Here is a 26,643-nt window from a genome sequence, read left to right on the forward strand (position 1 = left end):
CTACTGAACAGATCCAACACCCAACCATACCATCAGGCTACAGTCACACATCATCATCCAATACTCACCTGAACTGGGATCTCTCTCTACTGAACAGGTCCAACACCCAACCATACCATCAGGCTACAGTCACACACAATCATCCAATACTCACCTGAACTGGGATCCTCTCTCTACTGAACAGGTCCAACACCCAACCATACCATCAGGCTACAGTCACACACAATCATCCAATACTCACCTGAACTGGGATCTCTCTCTACTGAACAGGTCCAACACCCAACCATACCATCAGGCTACAGTCACACACAATCATCCAATACTCACCTGAACTGGGATCCTCTCTCTACTGAACAGGTCCAACACCCAACCATACCATCAGGCTACAGTCACACACAATCATCCAATACTCACCTGAACTGGGATCCTCTCTACTGAACAGGTCCAACACCCAACCATACCATCAGGCTACAGTCACACACAATCATCCAATACTCACCTGAACTGGGATCTCTCTCTACTGAACAACATCCAACAACCAGGCAACCATACCATCACCATCACTCACCTGGCTACAGTCACACACCCAATCATACCAATACTCACCTGAACTGGGACTCACCTGAACTGGGATCATCTCTCTACTGAACAGGTCCAACACCCAACCATACCATCAGGCTACAGTCACACACAATCATCCAATACTCACCTGAACTGGGATCCTCTCTCTACTGAACAGGTCCAACACCCAACCATACCATCAGGCTACAGTCACACACACACAATCACCTCCAATACTCACCTGAACTGGGATCCTCTCTCTACTGAACAGATCCAACACCCAACCATACCATCAGGCTACAGTCACACACAATCATCCAATACTCACCTGAACTGGGATCCTCTCTCTACTGAACAGGTCCAACACCCAACCATACCATCAGGCTACAGTCACACATCATCATCCAATACTCACCTGAACTGGGATCATCTCTCTACTGAACAGGTCCAACACCCAACCATACCATCAGGCTACAGTCACACACAATCATCCAATACTCACCTGAACTGGGATCTCTCTCTACTGAACAGGTCCAACAACCAACCATACCATCAGGCTACAGTCACACACAATCATCCAATACTCACCTGAACTGGGATCCTCTCTCTACTGAACAGGTCCAACACCCAACCATACCATCAGGCTACAGTCACACACAATCATCCAATACTCACCTGAACTGGGATCTCTCTCTACTGAACAGGTCCAACAACCAGATCCAACACCCCATACCATCAGGCTACAGTCACACACTGGGATCCTCTCTCTATCATCCAATACTCACCTGAACTGGGATACTCACCTGAACTGGGATCTCTCTACTGAACAGATCCAACACCCAACCATACCATCAGGCTACAGTCACACACAATCATCCAATACTCACCTGAACTGGGATCCTCTCTCTACTGAACAGGTCCAACACCCAACCATACCATCAGGCTACAGTCACACACATCATCATCCAATACTCACCTGAACTGGGATCCTCTCTCTACTGAACAGGTCCAACACCCAACCATACCATCAGGCTACAGTCACACACAATCATCCAATACTCACCTGAACTGGGATCCTCTCTCTACTGAACAGGTCCAACACCCAACCATACCATCAGGCTACAGTCACACATCATCATCCAATACTCACCTGAACTGGGATCCTCTCTCTACTGAACAGGTCCACCATCAGGCTACAGTCCACACAATCATCCATACCATCTGGGGCTACAGTCACACCAACCATACCATCATCCAATACTCACCTGAACTGGGATCCTCTCTCTACTGAACAGGTCCAACACCCAACCATACCATCAGGCTACAGTCACACACAATCATCCAATACTCACCTGAACTGGGATCTCTCTCTACTGAACAGGTCCAACACCCAACCATACCATCAGGCTACAGTCACACATGATCAGCCAATACTCACCTGAACTGGGCTCTTCTCCCTACTGAACAGGTCCAGTTTCTGCGGAGTTCGTTTCCCTCCTCCCCACTGGTACACCTGACAAACATACCAATGTAATTAACATCTTAACAACCAATTGTGTCCCTTATCAAGATGTAACAGATGTAACAGAAGCTTAGCGTGACATTTAGTCTCTGAAATGAACATTTTGCAGAAGAAATATACTGAACAACAAAAGAAACGCAAGTATGGCTTTTGTCAAGTTTTTAAATAGAAGACAACCAAAATTATGTCTAATCATTTATTCAATAGAAAATACTGTCAGTTTAACAGCTGAAAGTTGCTGTTGACACTGAATTGCAATAAGTTAAAATTGATCACAGTCCGTCAAATGGAGATATCCTTGAACGCGAAAAGTGACAGTCTCTTTAGTAGCGCGTATAGCCACCTTGAGTTTGCACACAGGTGTGCAACGTCGCCTCATTGAGTTCACTAGAGTCTGAAAGAATGCCTGAGGCAAGTTGTTCCACTCAAACACCAATCTGTGTTCAAACTGTGGAAGAGTGAGTGGCTGTCTACATGCAGCAATCCTACGTCCAATTTCTTCCCAGAATTTTCAATGGGAGCCATATCCGAGGAAAGAGACGGCCATGGAAGAATGTTAATGTTGTTCTGAGCCAGATAATCCATCGACACTCTTACTGTGTGAGGGCTGTAAACGTCGCTGGCGTTGTTGATGTGTCAAAATTGGCCCCACATATGGCCGTCGGCAGGGGATTCCAGCAGCCCGAAGACGACACCTAATCGTATTGCTGGACACTGCTCCCCTTGACCCATGAACTAAGGCTGCTGTTACTGTTGCTGCTTGAGTTTGGTTCCTTAGATGAGTGACCCGGATGAACCAATCTTGCGCATGAGTTGTCACTCGTGGCCGTCCAGTACAGGATCGATCAGCAGCAATCCAGGTTTGCTGATGACGTTGAGCAATTCGTGTAATGGTGGTAAGATGACAGCCCAATTATCAAGCTGCAGCGGTTGCAGAGCTACCTCCATGCAACTTTCTAATGGACATTCCCCTCTGCTCAGTCGTTAGTCTAGGCATCGTTTGTGTGATGTGTACACCTCTTAGCATCAATTCTGAACTTTTTTATATACATTTTCACTCCAGATTCAAAGACATGTGAACAGTTAGTATTTTGTCAAGTCACCATGGGCAGCAATGCAGGCTTCAATGCGGCGGGGCATACTACTGATCAAAGAAGTTAGAAAGTCGTGGTCCATGCTGTCCCAATATCGGACCACCTCTTCTTTCATTTCAGCAATATTTGTCAGATTTTTCTTATTGACACTTTCCTTCATAAGTCCCCAAACATTTTCTATTGGATTTAGATCAGGGCTATAGCTTGGCCAATAATGTCATATTTTGAGTCCGAAACCAGGTCTGTGAATGCTTTGAACGATGTTTTGGGTCGTTGTCCTGCTGGAAAATCAAAAAATGTCCATAGAACACGTGAGCAGATGGGAGTAAATGTCCCTCCAGAATATCTGTGTACCCTTCAAATACACAGAGGGGCGTTGCCCCTAACACAGATATGCCACCCCACACGTTAAATTTCGGACTGTACTTTGGGCGCTGATACAAAGGTTTTTCAGTTTGTTTGGTCCAGAATTTCAGTGTATTAGGAAAAAGCCACACAGAACTTTCATCTGAGAAAATCACATTGTCCTAGTTAAAATTTCTATGCTGTAAGCACCAGTTCAACCTTGGCTCCTTTTGTTCAGGTTTCATGATCGGTGATGGAATTCCTCGACTTTTCTGCCAACCCATTGCATGCAGCTCAGTTCTAATTGTCTCCTTACAGACAGCCACAGTTCCTCTATCAATCATATCCAGCCTTATAGTCCGTTTTACTCAAAAGCGGACCGATGAATTGCAATCTAACTCGAAAACTAATAAACATAAAATACTCAATGAAACACTGATCATAATCAAAACGTCAGACCAACTCTGTGAGTTTTTTGCAGAATTTATGTCCTAAAAATTAAAAAGTTGTTTCACAAACTATCATTAAAATATTGACACAGTTCACTATTTGTTATGAGGGAGGAGTGCAGAGAAAGGGACAGCCAGGTGTGTGAGAAAGGATGGAGACGGCACAGCACAGGTTAATGAATCAATAACTTTGTCGGCACTTGTGCACGTGCTTCTCTAACACCTGGCTGTCCCTTTCTCTGCACTCAACATGAGTGAGTGAGTATGGTTTTACTCCGCTTTTAGCAATATTTCAGCAATATCACGGCGGGGTACACCTGAAATAGGCTTCACACATTTTACCCATGTGGGGAATCGAACCCAGGTCTTCGGCGTGACAAGCGAACGCTTTAACCACTAGGCTACCCTACCGCCCTATATAACTTTGGAACTCTGTTCACTACATACAAAAATTAGAAATGTTCCATTTTTGTGGAATTAACACAATATTTATGATTGTCAATAATAATCAATAAAAGACATCTTCATACAATTGTACTTAGTGCTTATGAGCATAACATTCATTTTAAAGCTGATATTGCTACACAGAAGGCCTGACCTCACACATCTTGGCCTTGATGACTGGCACAGCAGTAGAGGTGGCTGCCATAGACCGAGCCCTCCTAGATGATGAGTTCAACTCCCAAACCTTCTGCTCAAGATCTCTGGAAAAAGTGCAAACATAGTCATAAATGTTAAATAATGGTAAACTGGCACAGCATACATGTGGATGCAACAAACAGAGCTAAAAATGTATTACACCATATAAACAACGCCAGACCGTGTATTGGCAAATTAGTATCATGACATGAAACCATATATCAACATCCTTTAAATGCACTCTATCACATAGATTTCATATCATTATGTTTTAACTAAAATTATTTCTTTAAGGACTGCATCCTTTTGCTCTGAAACAATAGAAATGAACTCACTTTGCATTGGAAAACAGCTTGTTTGTAAGTATCTCTTCTGCTGTTGGTCTCTTGGAAGGATTCTGAAATCAGGACATAGTTCACATCGTAAATGAATGAAGACTAACTTGGAATAACTTCATATCAAACTGGTCATATTTCTTTACCAAACAATCACACCTTTTCAGTACTTGCAAAAATTGTAGCTGTCCCTTCACTGCTCTTAGTAGAGTGAGTGAGTATGGTTTTACTCCACTTTTAGCAATATTCCAGCAATATCACTTCACACATGTGGGGAATCAAACCTGAGTCTTCAGTGCGAGCGGACACTTTAATCATTAGGCTTCTATTTCAAAGTCACTATTATTTCAGTACTATTGTGGTGATATGAGAGATGAAGACGTGACATCAGATTTGGAATGAAGCCATGGCAGCAAGTTGTTCCAAAGTATCTACCACAACAGATATCTGAGATATGATAAACTGTATGGTGATGTATTGTCATGACGATGTGTGTAAAGGCTGTACCTTCTGCAGCATGCTGTTGACAAGGTCGTCCATATCCTTGGAGTACATCGAGTCAATCCCACCATGCTCGTTCAGGACAATATCGTACGCCAGTTTCAGGGGGTTCTGGAGACAAGGCAGATCTATTACCATGGTTACCTCATCAAGCATCACTCGACATTATGCAATACTGTTTATGTTTGGTCACTGTCTGAATTCAAATGTTTTATAGATAATATTGTAATGTTAAATATCATACCTCTGAGCTACAAACAGTGTCCTACTGACTGTGGATGACAGACATTTGAGCCCAGACCGTGGCCTACAGATTGTGGACTATAGACACAGACCTACAGACTTAGAGCTACAAACAGTGTCCTACTGACTGGATGACAGACATTTGAGTGCAGACCGAGGCCTACAGATTGTGGACTATAGACACAGACCTACAGACTTTGAGTTACAAACAGTGTCCTACTGACTGTGGATGACAGACATTTGAATGCAGACCGTGGCCTACAGATTGTGGACTATAGACACAAACCTACAGACTTTGAGCTACAAACAGTGTCCTACTGACTGGATGACAGACATTTGAGTGCAGACCGTGGCCTACAGGTTGTGGACTATAGACACAGACCTACAGACTTTGAGCTACAAACAGTGTCCTACTGACTGGATGACAGACATTTGAGTGCAGACCGTGGCCTACAGATTGTGGACTATAGACACACTCTTATCCTACAAACAGTGTCCTACTGACTGTGGATGACAGACATTTGATTGCAGACCGTGGCCTACAGATTGTGGACTATAGACACAGACCTACAAACTTTGGGCTACAAACAGTGTCCTACTGACTACTTCCCAAGGACTGACAGTGGTCAGTGAGCTGTGGACTACTTACAGTGGCCTGGAATGTCTTGGTGAGGGTCAGCAGTTCATACAGGACACAGCCCAAGGCCCAGATGTCTGTCATGGTGTTGTATCTGGAAACAAAGTGAAAAAACACAAGGATCATAACCAAGGTCCATCTTGCATTTAAGCAGATCCTGGAAATGACAAGGGTTGCATCTCAGCTTAGTTTATTGTTGTCAGAGGAAACCTGATCAAGTATAATTTTCAATGAGACAAATTCAAAAGGAGATAAGTTGTAGCCCTATGTACATGTATTACTTACTCAAATACGTTTCTTTACAACATTGCATCACAGATTACAGGGCTCCAGATAATTTTTCAACATCAGGAGTTTGTACTCCTTATTTGTTCAATATAGGAGTACTGGAAAACCTTAAGTGTACATTTAGAGTACTGAATGAAAATTAATGGACAATCAGTAATCTTGTGTTTCGTTTCATATATGCACCACAATATTGCTACTCTTGTGTAAACAGGTCAATAAACAATAAAACAATACTTTTTTCAGATAAATACGTCTGTAAATGATTCTAAGACCGTACACCATTGCTGTGGTGCGTATCTGCTACGTTCGTGCATATTTTTTATCCGTACATACGCCGATACAGCCCTTATCTGGAGCCCTGCAGATTACTCAAACTGCATGTTAGAAAAAATACTTGAATGCCAAGAAGCAGTTGACGGGAAGAATCTCTGTTGCATGTCATCACCTCACTTTCATTCTTGACAACAGTGAGTGAGTTTAGTTTTATGCCGCTTTTAGCAATATTCCAGCAATATCACGGTGGAGGGACACCAGAAATGGGCTTCGCACATTGTACCCACGTGGGGAATCGAACCTGGGTCGTCGGCGTCACGAGCAAACACCAGGTTACCCCATCCTTTTGACAACAGGATGTCAGTGGGTGAAGAAATTACAAACACATTGTTTACAACTGGTCCACGAATTATAACCTTTTATTGTTGATGATTCCCACTAAATTAATATTGACATACATCTACCTAAACATGATAAAGGATACAAATATTCTAAGAAAGGTGAGGTTAAATTTGAATAAAAATAAATAGGATTGTTATTTTATCAAAAACATCATATCTCTAAAAATGCCCTAGTTGCAGTTTCTTATCTCATCAAGCTTCTCCAAAACACACTTCCCATTTACATTATAATATGTAATTATTATTTCCTATAATACTGTTTTCATGTTGAAATTCACTTTATGTTTTGTAAACATCTTACTTTTCTCCCTTCATGAGTTCAGGAGACATGTAGTATGGTGTTCCAACAAGCTGAAAAAAGAAGATATAAATAATCACTGGATAAGCTGTGATCTGCCAGGGCAACAAGCTGAATAATCACGACAATAGATCACTGTCAGAGAGCAAGACACGCTGCTATACATCAGCACATGACCATATTACACAGGTCAACTGATTAGTGTGTATTCAAATTGCATTCTCATCACCATATGGCTAAAATAAAGCTGATACTCAAACTGTATTCTCAGCTCCATGGGATCATACAACCAAAGCAGCCTGCTTGACAGTTCACAACGTCTTCTACTTCTACAAGCACACCATCCCTGTTGTGTTAACTGAGGCAGATTTCTAGCAGAGTCATTCTTCCCCATCCAGGATGGATCAGGATGGAACCTCCAGAGTTATCTCAGGAGTCAAATTTGCCCATTGCCCATCCTTCTCCCTCCACATACCATGAATATGCCCATTGCCCATCCATCTCCCTCCACATACCATGAATATGCCCATCGCCCATCCATCTCCCTCCACATACCATGAATATGCCCATCGCCCATCCATCTCCCTCCACATACCATGAATATGCCCATTGCCCATCCATCTCCCTCCACATACCATGAATATGCCCATTGCCCATCCATCTCCCTCCACATACCATGAATATGCCCATTGCCCATCCATCTCCCTCCACATACCATGAATATGCCCATTGCCCATCCATCTCCCTCCACATACCATGAATATGCCCATCGCCAATCCATCTCCCTCCACATACCATGAATATGCCCATCGCCCATCCATCTCCCTCCACATACCATGAATATGCCCATCGCCCATCCATCTCCCTCCACATACCATGAATATGCCCATCGCCATTCCATCTCCCTACACATACCATGAATATGCCCATTGCCCATCCATCTCCCTCCACATACCATGAATATGCCCATCGCCATTCCATCTCCCTCCACATACCATGAATATGACTATCGCCCATCCATCTCCCTCCACATACCATGAATATGCCCATCGCCATTCCATCTCCCTCCACATACCATGAACTTGCCCATTGCCCATCCTTCTCCCTCCACATACCATGAATATGACTATCGCCCATCCATCTCCCTCCACATACCATGAATTTGCCCATCGCCTATCCATCTCCCTCCACATACCATGAACTTGCCCATCGCCCATCCATCTCCCTCCACATACCATGAATATGCCCATCGCCCATCCATCTCCCTCCACATACCATGAATGCCCATCGCCCCATCCATCTCCTCCACATACCATGAATATGCCCATCGCCCATCCATCTCCCTCCACATACCATGAATATGCCCATCGCCCATCCATCTCCCTCCACATACCATGAATATGCCCATCGCCCATCCATCTCCCTCCACATACCATGAATATGCCCATCGCCCATCCATCTCCCTCCACATACCATGAACTTGCCCATCGCCCATCCATCTCCCTCCACATACTATGAATCTGTAGAGAGTGTTCTGAGTGTTTGTGTCTGGCATACAGTTTATTCACGTAATTAGATCTTATACAAATACACTCACAGTCTCAGCCATTCCACCCTTGGACTCCAAAGCTTTAGAAATTCCAAAGTCTCCAAGTTTCACTAGATCCGTCCTCGTCAGAAAGATATTCATAGTCTTGATATCTCTACAGGAATATAGAATATGTCAGCAGAAATGTGACAACTGACGGCATCTCTGAATGATATGGCAACACAGTATATATTATATTTTAAGATAAATATACGCTAAAAATTACCTTAGGTAGGTATAAAAACACATAAGCTCAATATGTAAATTTGCTGTTTGTCAATTCTTTGGGGTTGGTTGGTTCAGTGCTTAGTATTTTCCAGGGCACAGAGAAGTACTACTTATCTCCATAAGTGGCAATACCCAGATCTAGAGGCAATATGTCACTTCTTATTGGAATGGTTATCCATGTTAACAGTTACTTCTGGTTTGAGTTCTATAGTTGAATTTCTTCATTTCTATTTATCTGAGATGGAAGATCATGCAAACAAAACTGAACTGAACTTTTTCTCTGATGTGTGGTTAGGGAAACAGGATGTTTGTTTCTGCATACCTGTGTATGATACCAAACTCATGAACATAGGCCAGAGCAGAGGTCAGCTGGAAGAGATACCATCGGACTACCTGAAACAAACACAGCAAATACTTGATCTCTGAGAGAAGAGTAAAACCCTGTAAACTCTTACATTGTTAACTTACTTTGTACAGTATCATAGGTGATAATATACAAGTTCATTAATATAGCGCTCTCTCTCTCTCCTCATTTATTCAACATAAATGAATATTTTTTTTAAATGTTGAATTACTGAGATGAAAGATGCTTCCGTATACATCATTGTAATTGCTAAATCCTATAATGTTTTTTTTCCAAATTTAGATAATATGTATACAAAAAGACATTGTATCTTAACAAAATTGGTCAATTCATCTCAAAAAACCTTTTAAATCACACACGAAATATCCATGATCAATTTGCTTCAAATCAATTAAGTTTTGGCATCACCATGTATAAGTTGTGCCCTTGATGCCAAGTACCAATATTTCATCTGGATGCACACGCTTAAGAATTGAAGAATTCCTGACCCTTAGTGAATGATACAACATACCTCCTCAGGAAAGAGATGTGTTTGATGCGATATTTTGTCAAATAGACTCCCACCTGAAAGATGAAGGTCTGGATATTAGACACTGTGTCTAGTCTCAAATCGCATCCTTACATACAATTATATGTATAATCTACAGAACCATGCTTACATTCAATTATCTAAATCCATTAAAAATATCACATCAAGTGAAGCTGAGTTCAGAGTAATGTCTTTGTGCTCTTTACTGCTAACAACTATTAAAGAAACAAATACTATTACAGAAAAACAGTCCATACGACAAGGGGCAGTTGAATATGTTTATCAATAATGTAATTACGCTCTGTTTTAGTAGGTATGACCAAGTTCAACAATTTTAACAACTTTTCATTCAAAACATATTCATTTTAAGAAAAGAGTAAAATTGTGTATTTTAGATAAAAGGGATCAATGACAAAAGTTATAGCCATGATTTTCTTCATTGGATTGCTACCATTTCACTTTAAATAAATGCTTTGCTAGAGTAAGCAAGAAAAAAATGTCTACGTAACAAAAAATAAATTGTTAAGTGGATATATTACTTTTTAAAAAGTTGAAAAGAAACAGTATTCAAATATTGTGGTTGATGTTAGTCTACTACATATACAGTGAAGCCTCGTTAATCCGGACGGTTGCGTTTGTCAGTAAATTCGTCCGGATTGCGAATAGTCCGGACTACTGAATCAAGACCCAAGTTGCTTCCCTAACTATTACAAAAACGACACGAATCTGGATAAAACAAATAAGCATTTAATGTAAAGCTTAATTCATCACATCAATAATTTTACCGAGTGACATCCGCATGTTGATCCGACCTTCCAGTACATTAACCAATCACAAAACAGCTCACTTGTCATCCACGCCTTTGTATTGTGGTGTCAATCAAAGTGTAAATGTACAGTATCTTCAGTCGGGAGCTTTTAATGTCTAATTAAAACAACAACCCAGTTGGCCAGTTAATTAAGTAAACATCGCCGGGAGGTGTTGTTACGGTTCGTGAACACGACTTACAGCGTCCGGACTGTGAAGCAATTTACTGTTTATTTTACTGATTGGTGACAGCTACTTACCGTCCGGTTCCGGGAACCGAATTTCCGGATTATCGAGGCAAATTATATAGGCATAGATTGGTAACAAGCTGAAATCGCCCGGGAGGCGAGACATCCGGATTATCGGAGTCCAGACTAACGGGGCTTCACTGTATACATATCCCTACATACTTCCATGACTTTGTACAAGACTGTATAATGGAATACTCACTCAGTGATTAAAACTAACTGAACAAATATGCAATTGACAGTTGATTTATTTCTAACTCATTCTTATACTGGAACAGTGACCGACTTTTCAAAACTATGAACAATCTCTAGTCCTAATCTCTGAGTTTCTGCTTTATACACTGGTCTAGAAACAAATCCATAACTTATATAACAAGATGCGCCTGGTAGCTTTTAAAGGGGTCCATGACCAACAATGGGCATTAGTGGCAGGTATATAGAAATAAACACAGGTATTTCAACATTCTGTTTTTGTGCAATTACCATTGGCATATTCCATCTCAATGAAGAGCGTATCTTCATCAACAAAATGATTGTAGTATGATACAATGTTTGAATGATTGAGAAGTGACAGTATCTCAATTTCTGTATATGAGTCTTTCTTCTCCCGTTCATTCAGCTTTGCCAAGTTGATTTCCTTCCAGACTACGAGACTATTGTCCTGAAACAACGAAAAAATTTCTACACATCATTTTCAATCCATGCAATGCATGCTTAATGACTATTTCAATAAAACACTATGCTAAGACATCTTATTGAATAGTCACTACGCATACTTTGACTTTGACTTGTAACATTAATCTGCATTGGGAGTTGAGGGTTTCATGATTCAGCCATGATCAGAGTAAAATAATACCAACATAAATGTTAAAGATATAATAGATAAACAAAAATAACATTGCAAAGCTATGTAGCTCCACTGAAATGCTTATGGAATAATAAGTATGTGTTAGAGGGCAAACAGATGTGCCATCATGGTGTTTTGTTAGGCCAATATTAAATATTACTTTTACCCTTTAGCCCATCTGCTGCACATGAAATGTCATAATGTCATAAATGATGTGCTTGGTGTAACCCCAAATGTAGTATAACCAGTCATATAACTGTGGAAAACATTTCAATGTAAAAAAACAACACATTTAATCATATTGTTTTCTCATTATTTTATATTTTGTGAAAATATGGGGGTAAGAGTAACCCTCGCTTGAAATGTATTCTATTTGTCATGATTATTTCAAGGGGTTAGGGTTTCGGTTTAGGGTTTAGATTTAGCATTATGTTAGGTTTAGGGTTAGGGTGGGGTTTCTATAAATAAACTTCTCTTACTATAAATCTTAGGCATAGAATAATAAAAAACGGGGATAAAGGGCGGAAATCTTTCTGATTTCCAATTGGCACTGATATCGATCGATTGCTTTTGTGTCTACACGTGACTGATTATTTCATTCGAGAGGTGTTGGGTCAAGGGGTTTTCGTGCGCGAAAACGGAGGTACTGTAATTCAAAGAGAAAAGTAGAGGTATTTTCAAATTATACTTTGAAATGATTCATGACAGTGGTACCTCTGTCTTCCTGTATAGAACAGCTTCGCCAAAAGCACCTCTACCCAATACGCGCACCAAGACATATGATGTTTCTTGCAGACCATCAACACTCTCGCTAGCCATAGTCAACGAGGTCGCCATCTTGTAAACAACTCTCTCGCAACAGGGGAGATAACCCGTTACTCCCTGCACGTTTGCCTCCTTTCGTTCCCACGGACTCTGGAATAATCCTCATTTAGGGACCGTTCATAATTTATGGCTAGGGGTGTGGGGCGTGTGTGTGTGTGTGTGTGATGATTTTATGGAGAAGCATGTACAAAGTAAGTGACCCCCCTCTGCATGTCATGTACAAAATCAATGACCCCGCTCCCCCTTCCCATATTTTGTAAGCCTAATTTTTAAATATTTCTATGTACAAAATTGATGACACACCCCACCCCCACCCCCTAGTACACGGGTACAAAATTGATGACACCCCACCCCCAAGAACAAAAACGCAACAATTAATGGATCATGAGTAGCTGGTTGCCAAAGGAACACTGTTCCACTCTTTGGTGTAGCGTTGACGGGATGTCGTGTTCGGGCGTCTAGAATCTCGTTCCACATAGGTTCGATTGTCTGGTGAAAAGGCTGGCCACTCCTGCTCTTATTGGACATCAGCGATGCAGTCGATGAGGTCGTGCGTAATCGTCCATGACCATGAAGACGTTTAGGTATCGATTCCATGCATGCGATGCTGAGTTCACCTGGACTGACACCGAAGACCACAGCAATGGTACTCCGTGCTTCGCCAGTTTCAAGCATACGTATCTGCCTGAATTCTTTGATCGTTAAACGACGTCTTTGGCGCTGAGGGGGCGTACGTACGTTCATGTAGTTGTTACAATCCTCAGCGGTAAATGTTGTGCTCTCAGAAAATGATGTGTATCAATTCTGTCAAATACATCCAAACACAGGTTTTCAAGTACCTCGTGCACCTCGTGCACATCGTACCCACGACTTCACGTCCCTGTCCATCGTGAAATTGATGTGTACATACGTTATCATTGTGTAATGTTTCAATCTCTCCCTTTTGGATGATGTTTTTATAAATCATGTAAACTTGATCCTTCGCAAACGTTTCGTAGAATGAACTTACCAGCATGATGTTAAGGAACCACTGTCAACCTCAACACCGAGAACATGTGCACATGTTGCCTGGTGATCTGAGACGATGTAATTCGTTTGACAGTCTTGCGTCTTTAGGGACATATTTGTGAAGATCCGGTTTAGAAAAGGTCTTCAGCAACCCATGCATGGTTATCATAACAGGCGGCTAACGGGATCAGGGGTCAGGCTCGCTGACTTGTTTGATACACGTCATCGAATCCCAACTGCTTAAATTGATGCTCATGGTGTTGATCACTGGATTGTCTGGTCCAGACTCGATCCGCGATTATTTACAGACCGCCAACAAATAAACAATCCCAAAGGACTATTCATTATTACGATTGGGTTGGGTAGGGGAGAGTGAGTGAGTTAGGATTTCACGTCACATCGACAGTGTTTCAGCCATATTGCTGTAACAAGTACAAAACAAGTGTGTAACAAATACAAGTGTGTAACAAGTACAACATAAATATACAAATTGTAAAATGTTCTGGAAAAGCAATTTATTTTAATATGTCTTGTCTTATGTTCCTGTTTGGAATCAATTCATAACACCTTAAACAATAATACAATTGTCAGTGAAAAGGTTTACATTTTCACAAGTCCATGATTTATTTATAGTCACCACTGGGTCATGGGTTGAAAATAGTTCCTATGCAAATTAGCCAAGTCTTAATTAGGTCAGGTCTGATGTCTTGTCCTTGGTTTTTATTGGCTGAAGATGTGCAGCATCTTGATTGGATGTTGAATTTAGTTGCATTTGGAAAGTGTGAAGTTTCTTCACTTGCTGTGTTTCTCCCAGCCTGGCAAGGTGGTTTGAAAGTCATGGATGGAGGATTTTGACTTTGGTGAATTACAGGTTAGTTACATTTGGTTTTATTTAAAGGAATAAACTACAAAAATATGTTAAATTGTTGAAAGGTTAATTCAGTATTTATTGTAACTGAATTATGCATTTGGTGGAGGTATATTTTGACCTATGGTTAGAAATTGTTGGTGTCAATAATTTCACTTACAATTGATTCAGAGTCCAAACAGATTGTGCGTTTACGTTACTGGTGAGAATGAGCATTTCCATAATTCCTAAGGATCTCAATATGAAACTGAACCATTGATTTTGTGATGTCCATTTGTTTTGAGTTCTCTTTATATGTTCAGTGGTAGTGCTGTGATTGTTAATTATCTGAATAATGTGCAATGAAATGAATGTGATAAAATAGGTATTTTGATGGAGTGTTATATACTAGGCACATAAAAGAAACTGTGCATACAAAAAAATTAAAATCAAAATTTATCAAACCTGTGTAGACACATAAGGATTTAAACTCGGAGATTAGTGACATGTATCCAACATGCATACACATGCCACGTCCCGTGACGTCAGTGGGTTCGTCCTTGAGACGTGCAATACGTTGTTGCACGTGCATTCCGGGAAAGAGAAACAGAGCAAATGAATGCCACACAATACTGTCACTTTGGAAAGCTCAACCCCTGCCCTTGCGATCGTTCAAAAAATTAAACGGCTATTGAAACGTATAGCATGCCAAGGCTCACGTCTGTACAACGTCATGAGGCCATTGGGATGGTCCGTGGGGGAATGTCTCAACGACAAGTGGCTGCCACTGCCACCGGAACACCATTTCTGCACTGGTGAGACGCAACCAGAACACAAATGACGTCATCGATCGGCCACGTTCTGGACGTCCACGTGTAACAACGCCAAGACAGGACATATGGATAAGGGTGACCCATCTTCGCCACAGGTTTCAGACTGCAGTGATGACTGCCCGAACCATCCCAGGACTTCGCCGTATCCACCCCAACACAGTTCGAAAACGTTTACGTCATCACGGGATCAGACCACGACGTCCCGCCATACGGCTTATCCCGACACAACGTCATCGACAAGCTCGCCGAATGTGGTGCCGAAATCATGTCCGCAAACCCTTGTTTTGGTGGAGAAATGTTGTGTTTACAGATGAGTCCAGGTTTAACATTTCCCATAGTGATGGACGTCAACGTGCCTATAGACGTTATGCACAGGCCTGTCTTGGAGAGGAATCGCTTTGGTGGTGGTTCCGTGATGATTTGGGGTGGAGTAACACCACAGCACGCCAAAGAACTCATTTGGTGATTGTTCAGGCAACTTAACTGGTGTGGGCTGCAGGGATCAGATTCTTCGACCTGTGGCAATTCCTTTTCTGCAACGTCATGGCCCTGGGTTAACATTCCAACAGGACAATGCCCGCCCTCATACGGCAAGGGTTGCTATGAATTTCTTGCAACACCACAACGTTGACTTACTGCCTTGGCCTGCAAATTCACCGGATCTCTCCCCGATAGAGCATGTTTGGGACGAGATGGATCGACGTCTACGCCGTCTTCCTCATCCGCCAGATAACGCCCTTGACCTTGCAACAGAACTTGGGAGAATCTGGCGTGACATCCCACAAGCCTTCCTTGCACGTTTGATAGGCTCTACGCGTCGTCGATGCATTGCTGTTCTTAATGCCGATGGTGGACATACCCGTTATTGAGCTTGTGACATGGTCGTTTGATTGTTTGTCATGTAACTAAAGTTTGAGCTCAACGTATTCTTTCGTCTTGTCAACGTATTGTACGTACACTTCATCTTAATTATGAGCTAATTCCCCAGTCGACGTATAACCACGCGCTGACACGAGCACAAAAGGTCTCGGTGCTGTTCTTTGTCAGGTTGAGGAAGAAGAGAAACGGGTCATTAGTTATGCTAGTCGTGGTCTCAAGAAATCAGAACAACATTATTCTGCTCACAAGTTGGATTCTTTTTCATAAAGATCGGCCTTGGGGTACATATATGCATTTTCTGCGCTGAAAATGTCCTGTGACAGTTGTATCAACGTTTTAATAAAAATATTGTACAATAAATAAAATCTTTTTTATATATTATACGGCCCCCACCTCGTGGAGTTACCTCCCGCTACGCATGCGCAGCCAACCAGGTAAGCACATAGGCCCGTATCATCATTCCTTCTGCTGTCACTCCATTGAACGGATGTGCCCTGTAGAGCTGAACTCCTTCCAATTATCGAAGTTTAAGAGAATAATGTATGGGACACCACCACCTGTATGTATGGTCTTTATTTTGTCCTTGAACAGAACAGTAAAGCTTTGCGGTCGGTTGTCTCATAATTGTGACTTTGTATTATATATTTTACGCTGACTTTCCTGTGGTTTACGCACCTGTTGCTTTGCCATGGCGGGAAGTTTAGCGTGCCACTTGGTTGTCATATTGCGTTTTATTTCTTCCCGTGGTCGCATTCACGTAATTTTCAATGTTTTGTACGTGTATCTTTATGCTGCTGACTCCGCTGTTAGCTACATGCTTGTGTGTTTGCTTTCAGGCGTTTTCCGGTTGTACTGTCTGCGGACAAAGTATACCCCGAGCGGACAGACATGACAAGTGTCTCGTTTGTCTAGAGAAAGTAGGCCATAATCCCGACACATGTGAAATATGTATGGGCTTCTCCCCCCGAGCCCAGAAGAGACGGGCTGCAGATTTCCTCTTTTATAGGGAACTGCGAGAGGCGGGAGGGGAACTGACCCAGGTCCCCCCGTCTAAAGCCAAAAAAACCAAAACAGGCAAAAAGGCTAAGTCGCGCAGTCAGGCACCTTCTACTGCTCCCAGCGGTTTTGACATGTCACTTATCACACAGCTTTTTCAGCAGCACATGGACTCCGTGAAGTCCCTTGTTCACGAGTCGGTTGGAGGTCTCCGTCAGGAGTTCCTCGCCCACTCGGAGCAGGGGACGGAGAGTCCAGGGGTGGGATCGCCGAGCCCGGCTCGATCCCTTGGCCTGGAGGCGTCTGTAGATCCATTGCCTCTGGCTTCAGGTCCGGACGCCTCGGCTACCCCGGAGGGGGAGGGTTTGCTCCCAGTCCCCCTCTCGCTGTTGGCGCAGGGTGCGTTGAGGATTCCTGGGGTTCCGGTACCTGCGCCGTCCCGCCCCATGAGAGCGGATGAACCAGTTCTGCCTGGTATTCCTCCCGCGTCTCGGGACCGGGGTTCGAGTGTGGTGTCGGGTGCTGAAGCAGGGTGCTCCTTCAGCTCTTCCCTTCCCTCTGTGCCTGGTGCCAGGCCGCCCACCGGGTCCTCTTCGCGAGGAGACCCAGCCTCTGACTCGGGCTCGGGTGCTGAGTCCATGGACATTGGGAAGGTCGAGGAGCAGGAGGGCGCCATCCGTTTCTCGACGGCTCTGCGGGAGGTACGGCAGCGCATTGCTGAGTTTATCCCCCAGGCCGCGGTGCCTACCAGCCGCTCGGACTCGACTGAGTTCCGCCTGCCAATCGAGGCGTTTGCCCCTAGGCAACCCTCGCAGACGCTGCTCCGCATCTTGCCGTCCCTGGTGCAGGACGTGGTGGATCCCCTCCTGGTTGGGACACGCCTCCGGTTTGACTTGCCTGAGCTTGTCAAGAGGTACCAGCTGGGGGACGATTCCCTGTTCTTTGTGCCAGTGGTCGATGAGTGTGTTTTCACTTCGGTCGCCCTGGGGGGAGGCTCGGCTTCCTCCGGTGCAGCTCCGGCTGCCAGGCAAGGGCGTTTGGTGCCACCTTTTGCCCTCGCGGACGCCCCCCTGCGGCAAGCTTACCGGACCTACGAGGAGGTTTACCGGAATGCTTTGCAGCAGGTGCGGGTGGTCATCCACGAGGCCTACCTCTCCTCGATTCAGAGGTCGGCCCTGGAGGCTGAGGGGCATGCTGGGGACGTTTCTCCGCATGTCGTTCTCCTCCGCCAACTCTCCGAAGTTCAGGCCTACCTAACGCGCGACTCCTTGCAGTCAGTGGCATCTACGGTGATGTGCGCAGTCATGGGGATGCGCAAGCTGTGGCTGTCGACGTCTCGCTACTCGGCAGCTACACAGCAGACCTTGCTGGCCCTTCCCTTCCGTCTGGGAGCGACGTTGTTTCCTGGGGCACAGCAGGTCATCCGGGAGGCTGCCGCTGCAGCTACCTCCTTCAAGGATTCTAAGGCCTTGTTGGAGCACCTGCGGGCTTCTCGCCCCCGCACTCCCGTTCCGGCTTCCTCCTCCGGGGTACAGCCTACACCCGAGTCTGCCGGGTGGCTTTGGCCGGCCGCTGGGCAGGGGTAGGCATAGGAGCCGTACCGCCAAGGGTAAGGGCAAGGAGCAGTCCTCTTCGTCTGGCTCCCAGCCTTTTCTCGACCGACCGTTAACCCAACAGGCTGTCGCCGTGGGTCCGTCCCAGTCAGCTCAGCTACTCAGGACCACTCACGCCCTCTTACCACACGTCCTAGTGGGAGGCCGCCTCTCTCTATTCCTGCCGGAGTGGGAGAAGGCTACAAGCAACACTTGGGTGCTGTCCACCATCAGTGTCGGCCATCTACCACTGTGGAAGCGAGGTCCGCCAGAGTTCACCGACATACGTCGCACTGCGGTGCCGACATGTCAGGTCCGGGCTGATATACTGCGAGAGGAAGTTCAGGCTTTGCTGGACAAGTCCGCTATAGAGCGCATACCACCGGGGCGAGGAACAGGTGGGATTTTATTCCACGTACTTCCTCGTTCCGAAGAAAGACGGCGGGTTCCGTCCCATTCTCAACCTCAAGGGGTTGAATCGCATGCTAGAGGTTCCATCCTTCAAGATGGAGACACTTCACTCGGTGATGTCCTCTGTTCAGCCCGGCGATTGGCTCACGTCAATCGACCTAAAGGATGCGTATCTACATGTGCCCATACATCCATCATTCAAGCAGTACCTTTGGTTCTCTTACGACGGGATGAATTACCAATTCACGGTGCTCCCCTTCGGTATATCCACTGCCCCCTGGGTGTTCACCAAGCTCATGTTAGTGCCAGCTGCCCTTGCTCGATCGCAAGGAAGGCGTTGTTACCCTTACCTCAACGACTGGTTGATCAGCACGCTAACTCAGCCAGCGAGCCTAGATTCAACCCACACAGTGATAGACATTCTAGTTCGACTGGGGTGGATCATGAACCCCAAGAAATCCGACCTGGTACCCACCCAGGTCTTGGTTTTTCTCGGGGCGAGGTTCCAAACTCACAAGGATCTTGTTTCCTTGTCGCCCGACCGGGTCACCAGAGTACGGGAGATGGTGTCTTCGTTCCTCTCCCAGACCCAGGCACCAGCACGGACTTGGCTCCGTCTACTTGGCCATATGGTGGCGACTATCTCTGTAGTGTGGCGGGCGCGGTTGAGAATGCGCCCTATACAGCAAGCTTTGGCGAGTCTGTCGGCTCACTCGGAGGACCTAGAGCGGAGTCTCACTGTCCCCGGGTGGTTGTCTCCTCACCTTCAGTGGTGGACCAATGTCAGGAATCTCTCCAAGGGGGTCCCTTTGGAAATCCCGACGCCAGCTCTTACAGTTCAGACTGATGCGTCCCTCACGTGCTGGGGGGGTGTTCTGGGCAGTCTGTCGGTGTCCGGACTCCGCCTTCACATCAACGTGTTGGAACTGAGAGCCGTGCGGTTGGTTTTCGAGCGCTTCCGAGAGCATGTCCAGGACCAGGTGGTTCGTCTTCAGTTGGACAACCGTACGCCCATGACGTACATCCTGAAGCAAGGCGGCACGGTGTCCCCAGCGCTCCTTCGGGAGGCATGGGACTTTCTCCTCTGGTGCGACCAGTGCGACTGTCAGGTACTCCCTGTATATCTCCCGGGGCTGGAAAACGTGCGAGCAGACGCTCTCTCTCGCCGGATCCTGGCCCCGCACGAGTGGAGATAGACCATAAGGTGGGTGGGGTTGTTTACGTTCGCACTCTGTGCGTTCTCTTATGCTTAACCTGTGAGGTCGACTCTCAGTACCTTTCCTCCCTGTCGGTTACCCTCCCATAATGCCTCTCGCGGAAGCTCAAAACGGGACATGTGACAGGTGAGTGATTGTGGCGTCTGTTACATTATTCTTAACGATCGCTATTTGTGTGTGCTTTGACAGAATTCCCTCCTCCCTGGCCTCCGGTCTTTGGGAGTCTGTGTTTATGCATATATGTACCCCAAGGACGATCTCTATGAAAAAGAATTAACCAAACCGGAAGAAGCTTTTCAATTAATATTTTTATTAAAACATTGATACAACTGTCACAGGACATTTTCAGCGCAGAAAATGCATATATGTACCCCAAGGACGACTCTCTTCAAAGAATTGAGCACCTCTTCAGGTTTGGTTAAGTTTTTGTGTCTCAAATGGTCAATAAATGATCCTGAGCTGTCATTGGACCAGCACATTACCACCTTGTGCAGGGCATGCTTCCTTCTCCGAAGAAACATTGGAAACATTCGAAAGCTTCTCACAAAGGAGTCAGCTATAATCCTTGTCCTCTCATTGGTGATGACAAGACTAGATTACTGCAACAGCCTCTTTGCTGGTGCAACAAAATCCCAGATTGGTAGAATGCAACGGGTTCAGAACACAGCAGCAAGAATAGTCACTCTCTCACCCAAGTCAGCTCACATCACCCCTGTGTTGAAGGACCTCCACTGGTTGCCCATTCCACAGCGCATCACTTTTAAACTCTGCATTCTCGCCTTCAGATGTCTCTCTGGAAGTGCACCTCAATATCTGTCCGACCTCCTTTCTCCATACAAACCAACAAGATCCTCCGCTCCGAGAAACATAATCTTCTGTGTATTCCTAAAGTCAGAACAGTTAAATTTGGTCAAAGAACTTTCTCTTATGCTGCAGACCCAGAACGGAATCATCTCCCACAACATTTGAGAGAAATGACAGAACTTTCAACCTTTCGAACATCGCTAAAGACCCACCTTTTCCAAAAAGCCTTTTCGTCCTGACATCAGCGCTTTGAGCATGCATTGTGCATGGAAATATGCGCTTTATAAATGAACTATTATTATTATTATTATTATTATAAGTGAAAAGTTCCATGATTACCTTTATGGGCACAACTTTGTGGTTTTCACAGATAACAACCCGTTATCCTATGTTTTGACAAATGCTAAACTTGATGCGACTGGGCATAGGTGGCTTGCAACACTTGCAGTTTATGATTTCAGCAGGGTTGAAAGTAGTTCTTATGCAAATTAGCCAAGTCTTAATGAGGTCAGGTCTGATGTCTTGCCCTTGGTTTTCATTGGCTGAAGATGTGCAGCATCTTGATTGGATGTTGAATTTAGTTGCATTTGGAAAGTGTGAAGTTTGTTCACTTGCTGTCTTTCTCCCAACCTGGCAAGGTGATTTGAAAGTCATGGATGGAGGATTTTGACTTTGGTGAATTACAGGTTAGTTACACTTGGTTTTATAGAAAAGGAATAAACTACAAAAATATGTTAAATTGTTGAAAGGTTAATTCAGTATTTATTGTAACTAAATTTATGCATTTGGTGGAGGTATATTTTGACCTATGGTTAGAAATTGTTGGTGTCAATAATTTCACTTACAATTGATTCAGATTAATGTTTGAGTCCAAACAGATTGTACGTTTACTTTACTGATGAGAATTATCATTTCATTGCTAATTAAAACATACATATTTTAGGTTTTGTTGGTGCCTCACAACATGTGGCCAGTTTGAAACAAGTTGTCCCATAGATGGTAAGACACGTTGATGTTTCATTGTTGTTTTGAAGATGCCAAATGTGTTCCATAATTCCTAAGGATCTTAATATGAAACTGAACCATTGGTTTTGTGATGTCCATTTGTTTTGAGTTATTTTTATATGTTCAGTGGTAGTACTGTGATTGTTAATTATCTGAACAATGTGCAATGAAATGAATGTGATAAAATAGGTATTTTGATGGAGTGTTATATATTCATATACATTGTTTCAGACTTGTATTATTTACACAAACTACAGTAATAAACAAGGAACTTGCAGCCTCAACGGAGTTGTGTCGTTGTGAAAGTGCCATCCCCGTTACATTGCGATCGGGTGGTGGAGAGAATGGTCTTACGTCCCTGCCCTATAATAGATGACAACTCCCGAAATAATGATTAAATATATAATATTTTTATATTATGAATAAAGAGAATTGTGGCACAAGGGCTTTTCGCTTTCTTTCTTTTTTTCATGAATTCCCTGTCTCCCTGCCACCAAACAGCAGCACTACAACATGACCAGTGACCAGTCAAACATTAACCTAACACACACAAATGTAACTGCATTACCGTCTGAACGGCATAAAACCCTATTCACTCACTAATATCGACGACCTTCCTGTGACCCGTCTAGATGACATCCATATCAGTAGCGTCCTATCAGATAACACGAGTTATCGATATAGACTACGTAACAGTTCACCGCTGACTTTGAGCCTGGCGGCTATATTGTACCTACCTGAAGATGACGACCACAATTACTAGACAAGGAATTTGCTGCGAAGGGTACACATTTGATCATGTTTTCTTTTGATTGTATAAATTTCGATTTATTATATATTCAGCGTCACATCCCGATATGTATTTTCTCAATCCAAGTTCTAAATGGCATTGTGTATTCATGTACATAATGTCCATGGCCTCCTTATCACGGTCAAGAACAGTGTCCGGATACACTTGTCGCATGCTCATAAAATCGTATCTTCTTTATTATGTTTCTTGAAGATAAAATGTTGGCAAATATGTATCCTTTGCATTTTTACAGCATCCTCCACAGTTGGAAGCGCTATTAGGACATTACAAGCAATAGTGAAGGCAAAGATGCCATGCAAATCCCGTCCACCCAGAAGGAAGAGAGCGTCTCTAACGGATTTATTTCTAGCCTACGTCGTAATCGTTGTATTGGGTGTTACATTTTTTGTCTACTTCATCACTTCCGCTACTGAACACCTCACGTCAAATCGGATCTCTCAAAGAACCTACCGAAATGTTTTCGAAGGAAGACAGCCTCAGAATCAATGGGGACACGCTGTACTGTATAATTTAGATCAAACTCAACAAAGGCTTGGAATTCGGAACGCCAATGAAAATATTAAAGAACTCTCGGAGGATGAGAAACACCTGTTGCCAGTTGAATCTTATTTAGGAGATGACCCCCGGCAGACATCATGTGACAACTGTTTTAAATACAACGTGAAGACAGTTATGAAAGCCAATTCATGTTTAACGTCTTGGGCAAGCAAACACATAGATCTTTTAGTACTGATACTCTCAGCGCCAGAGAATATCGACAGAAGAAACGCCCTGCGCGAGACTTGGTTGTCTCCTTATATAAACAACACCAGCAAAGTACGATATTTATTTTTGTTAGGGTTGAGTGAATACGTAGCCCCTGATGCTATAATTCAACAAGAAAACACTGTGTATAAGGATATTCTCCAAGGTGACTTTCTGGACGATTATCACAACCTTACTTACAAAACCCTGATGGGACTTACATGGGCAGTGAATCATTGTAAAGAGGCGAACTTAATTATTAAAGTAGATGACGATGTTTGGTTAAATATACCAACATTACTGCAACTACTTAACTATAATCTGCATTCATTCTCTATTGGCGGCAAATGTTTATACAACTCTCTACCTATAAGGAACCCGGATTCTAAATGGTATGCATCGTTCCAGAGTTACCCGGAAACTTACTTTCCGCCATTTTGTGCAGGACCGGGTTATGTGATATCACCAAAGACCGCAGCAAAGATTTTAGAAGTTTCTAAGAATGTTCCCTATTTTCACCTTGAGGATGTCTACGTGGGAATGTGTATTCAGAAACTAGGACAGCGAATAAAAACGATTTACGGCTTTTTGTCTTTTAAGCCGTCCGGTCATTTATGTCGTCTGCGACACTATTCCATAATCCTGATTCACGAGGTGTCTCCGGAAGACATGCGGCTGACTTGGGATTACAGGTGTGGCGGGAAAACCTTCTTAGGCAGGAAGCGGCGCAGAACATTGGGTTAACAAGGCCAAAAGGTAGCCTTGCACTTTGCCAGCAAATGCCCGACAATCACACCCTAACAAGGGAGTAACCTTGTTGTCAAAGTGTTCGCCCGTGACCTGGTTCGATTCCCCACATTGGTACAACTAGTGAAGAACATTTCTGGTGACCCCCGCCGTGATGTCGATGGAATATTGCTGAAAGCGGCGTAAAACCAAACTCACTTACAACCTAACTGTGCTGTACATGGTACCGCGCATGAGTATCTGTGAATATCAGACGAATTTATTTGTTATTTCTGTTTATCAATGAATAATGATAGTTATTATCATTAATTGTTAGCGTAGTTACTGGATGTGGATATAAGCCAGTCAACATTATTACCGCTGTTTCACGAGAGGCCATTAGATAGATGGGTCTAGATCTAATCTGAGTATACGATCTTAAGTACAGACACAGATTCATGATAACAAGAAGCGAAAGCATCAGCAGGGTCATACATTGCAACCATACTGGCTCTTCCGACGAGCGTTTAAAATTGGGTTTCTGAATTTTACGTTCGTTGTAAAACAATGGAATCAACTGTGTGAATGAGACTTCTGTTGCTTATAAATTAAAAGTTAGAATTCAGTGTATATATGTTTATAAAAAATCTCGAAACTTGAATAAAATTCTCACATAATAACATTGCTTCACTGAAATTGGACTGTATATATTTTTCAAAAGATGTAAAACAATTGAGCTTTTCCGAAACCAAACAAACAAAGGCGACACACCTAACCCACACTGTTTCCCTTTGTGACAGACCCGTGAAGATCCGGGTTAGAATTTATCTTCAGTAACCCATGCTTGTCGACTAGCGAAGATTCGACTAACGGGATCGGGTGGTCAGGCTCGCTGGCTTGGCTGACACATGTTATCGTATCCCAATTGCGTAGAAAGATGCTCATGCTGTTGATCACTGGATTGTCTGGTCCAGACACGATTATTTACAGACCACCGCCATATAGCTAGAATATTGCTGAGAGCGGCGTAAAACTAAACTCACTCAGTCATTCACCCTCTATGACATTTAGGTAACCAGGATCCAGGGGTTCCTTTCACGAAGCAACCTTTACTAAGGTTAACCTTAACTCCCATTCTTTAACATTGCACTAAGGTTACTTTAGTGACTTACGATCACCTGAGTACTTTGTGAAAGGAGGCCCAGATCAACAAAGCCGTCGTAGCGTTACGAACCATCGCAACTATACAATTTATTACATGCTGGCTTTTTAATGCTACGATGGCTTTGTGGGGGTGGCCCCAGTGGCATGCCTTTATCCAGTTTAATGTCTCACTGGTGTCCACAGTCTTCCATGGCTATATTTCACTAGTCTTCAGCGGTTCCGCCTCGGCTGCAACGTCAATGGTAACGTCCAGCGTAACGGCGTTCCTTGGTACTGAGTCGTTATCCCTGAGGGAGATGGGCACTGACACGGTGCTGCCCAGTAGAAGCACTGTACCTGGCACAGAATGTATATGTAAACTGACGGGTGGGTCAGGAGAATAGGGCTTTTAGCAGATTAATTAAGATCAGATGTATTACTAAGTTAGCAAACTAACACATTTGTTATGTTGCTGGTGCTGTCATTGATCTTTTGGCCTTAACAGTTTTCGCCAACTTGTCTTCCTGTTTGTTTTAATGTGGTTTTGACCTTGATCATTGACGCCTATATTGTATAGAGAGTGGCTATTCTATAGCACCACGGCT

At 43.7% G+C, this 26,643-nt stretch overlaps 2 protein-coding genes across 4 annotated transcripts in view; one reads left to right on the plus strand and one right to left on the minus strand.

Annotated features, from left to right (window-relative positions):
• The window catches only part of LOC124267131 (serine/threonine-protein kinase Nek9-like), a 33,371-nt gene extending 20,336 nt beyond the window's left edge, over positions 1 to 13,035 (minus strand). For all 3 annotated transcript variants that reach the window (XM_046702009.1, XM_046702007.1, XM_046702008.1), the window contains exons 1-11: positions 12,912 to 13,035; positions 11,834 to 12,011; positions 10,278 to 10,330; positions 9,725 to 9,795; positions 9,184 to 9,289; positions 7,590 to 7,639; positions 6,339 to 6,420; positions 5,453 to 5,557; positions 4,946 to 5,007; positions 4,570 to 4,675; positions 2,000 to 2,074 (exon numbers count right to left, since the gene is read on the minus strand). In XM_046702009.1, the coding sequence (XP_046557965.1) occupies positions 2,000 to 2,074; positions 4,570 to 4,675; positions 4,946 to 5,007; positions 5,453 to 5,557; positions 6,339 to 6,420; positions 7,590 to 7,639; positions 9,184 to 9,289; positions 9,725 to 9,795; positions 10,278 to 10,330; positions 11,834 to 12,011; positions 12,912 to 13,034 (1,011 nt within the window). In that variant the 5' untranslated portion in view covers position 13,035. The remainder of the gene's footprint in view (positions 1 to 1,999; positions 2,075 to 4,569; positions 4,676 to 4,945; positions 5,008 to 5,452; positions 5,558 to 6,338; positions 6,421 to 7,589; positions 7,640 to 9,183; positions 9,290 to 9,724; positions 9,796 to 10,277; positions 10,331 to 11,833; positions 12,012 to 12,911) is intronic.
• Positions 13,036 to 23,315: 10,280 nt separating this feature from the next.
• LOC124267133 (beta-1,3-galactosyltransferase 5-like) lies at positions 23,316 to 25,572 on the plus strand. The gene is made up of 2 exons (XM_046702011.1): positions 23,316 to 23,398; positions 23,658 to 25,572. Exon 2 carries the CDS (start codon positions 23,714 to 23,716, stop codon positions 24,911 to 24,913), a length of 1,200 nt encoding a protein of 399 aa, XP_046557967.1. The 5' UTR covers positions 23,316 to 23,398; positions 23,658 to 23,713; the 3' UTR covers positions 24,914 to 25,572.
• Positions 25,573 to 26,643: the final 1,071 nt, after the last annotated feature.

This window comes from Haliotis rubra, unplaced genomic scaffold (genome assembly GCF_003918875.1).
Source record: "Haliotis rubra isolate DU_JTF1 unplaced genomic scaffold, ASM391887v1 Scf13, whole genome shotgun sequence".
NCBI classification, from domain to species: domain Eukaryota; kingdom Metazoa; phylum Mollusca; class Gastropoda; order Lepetellida; family Haliotidae; genus Haliotis; species Haliotis rubra.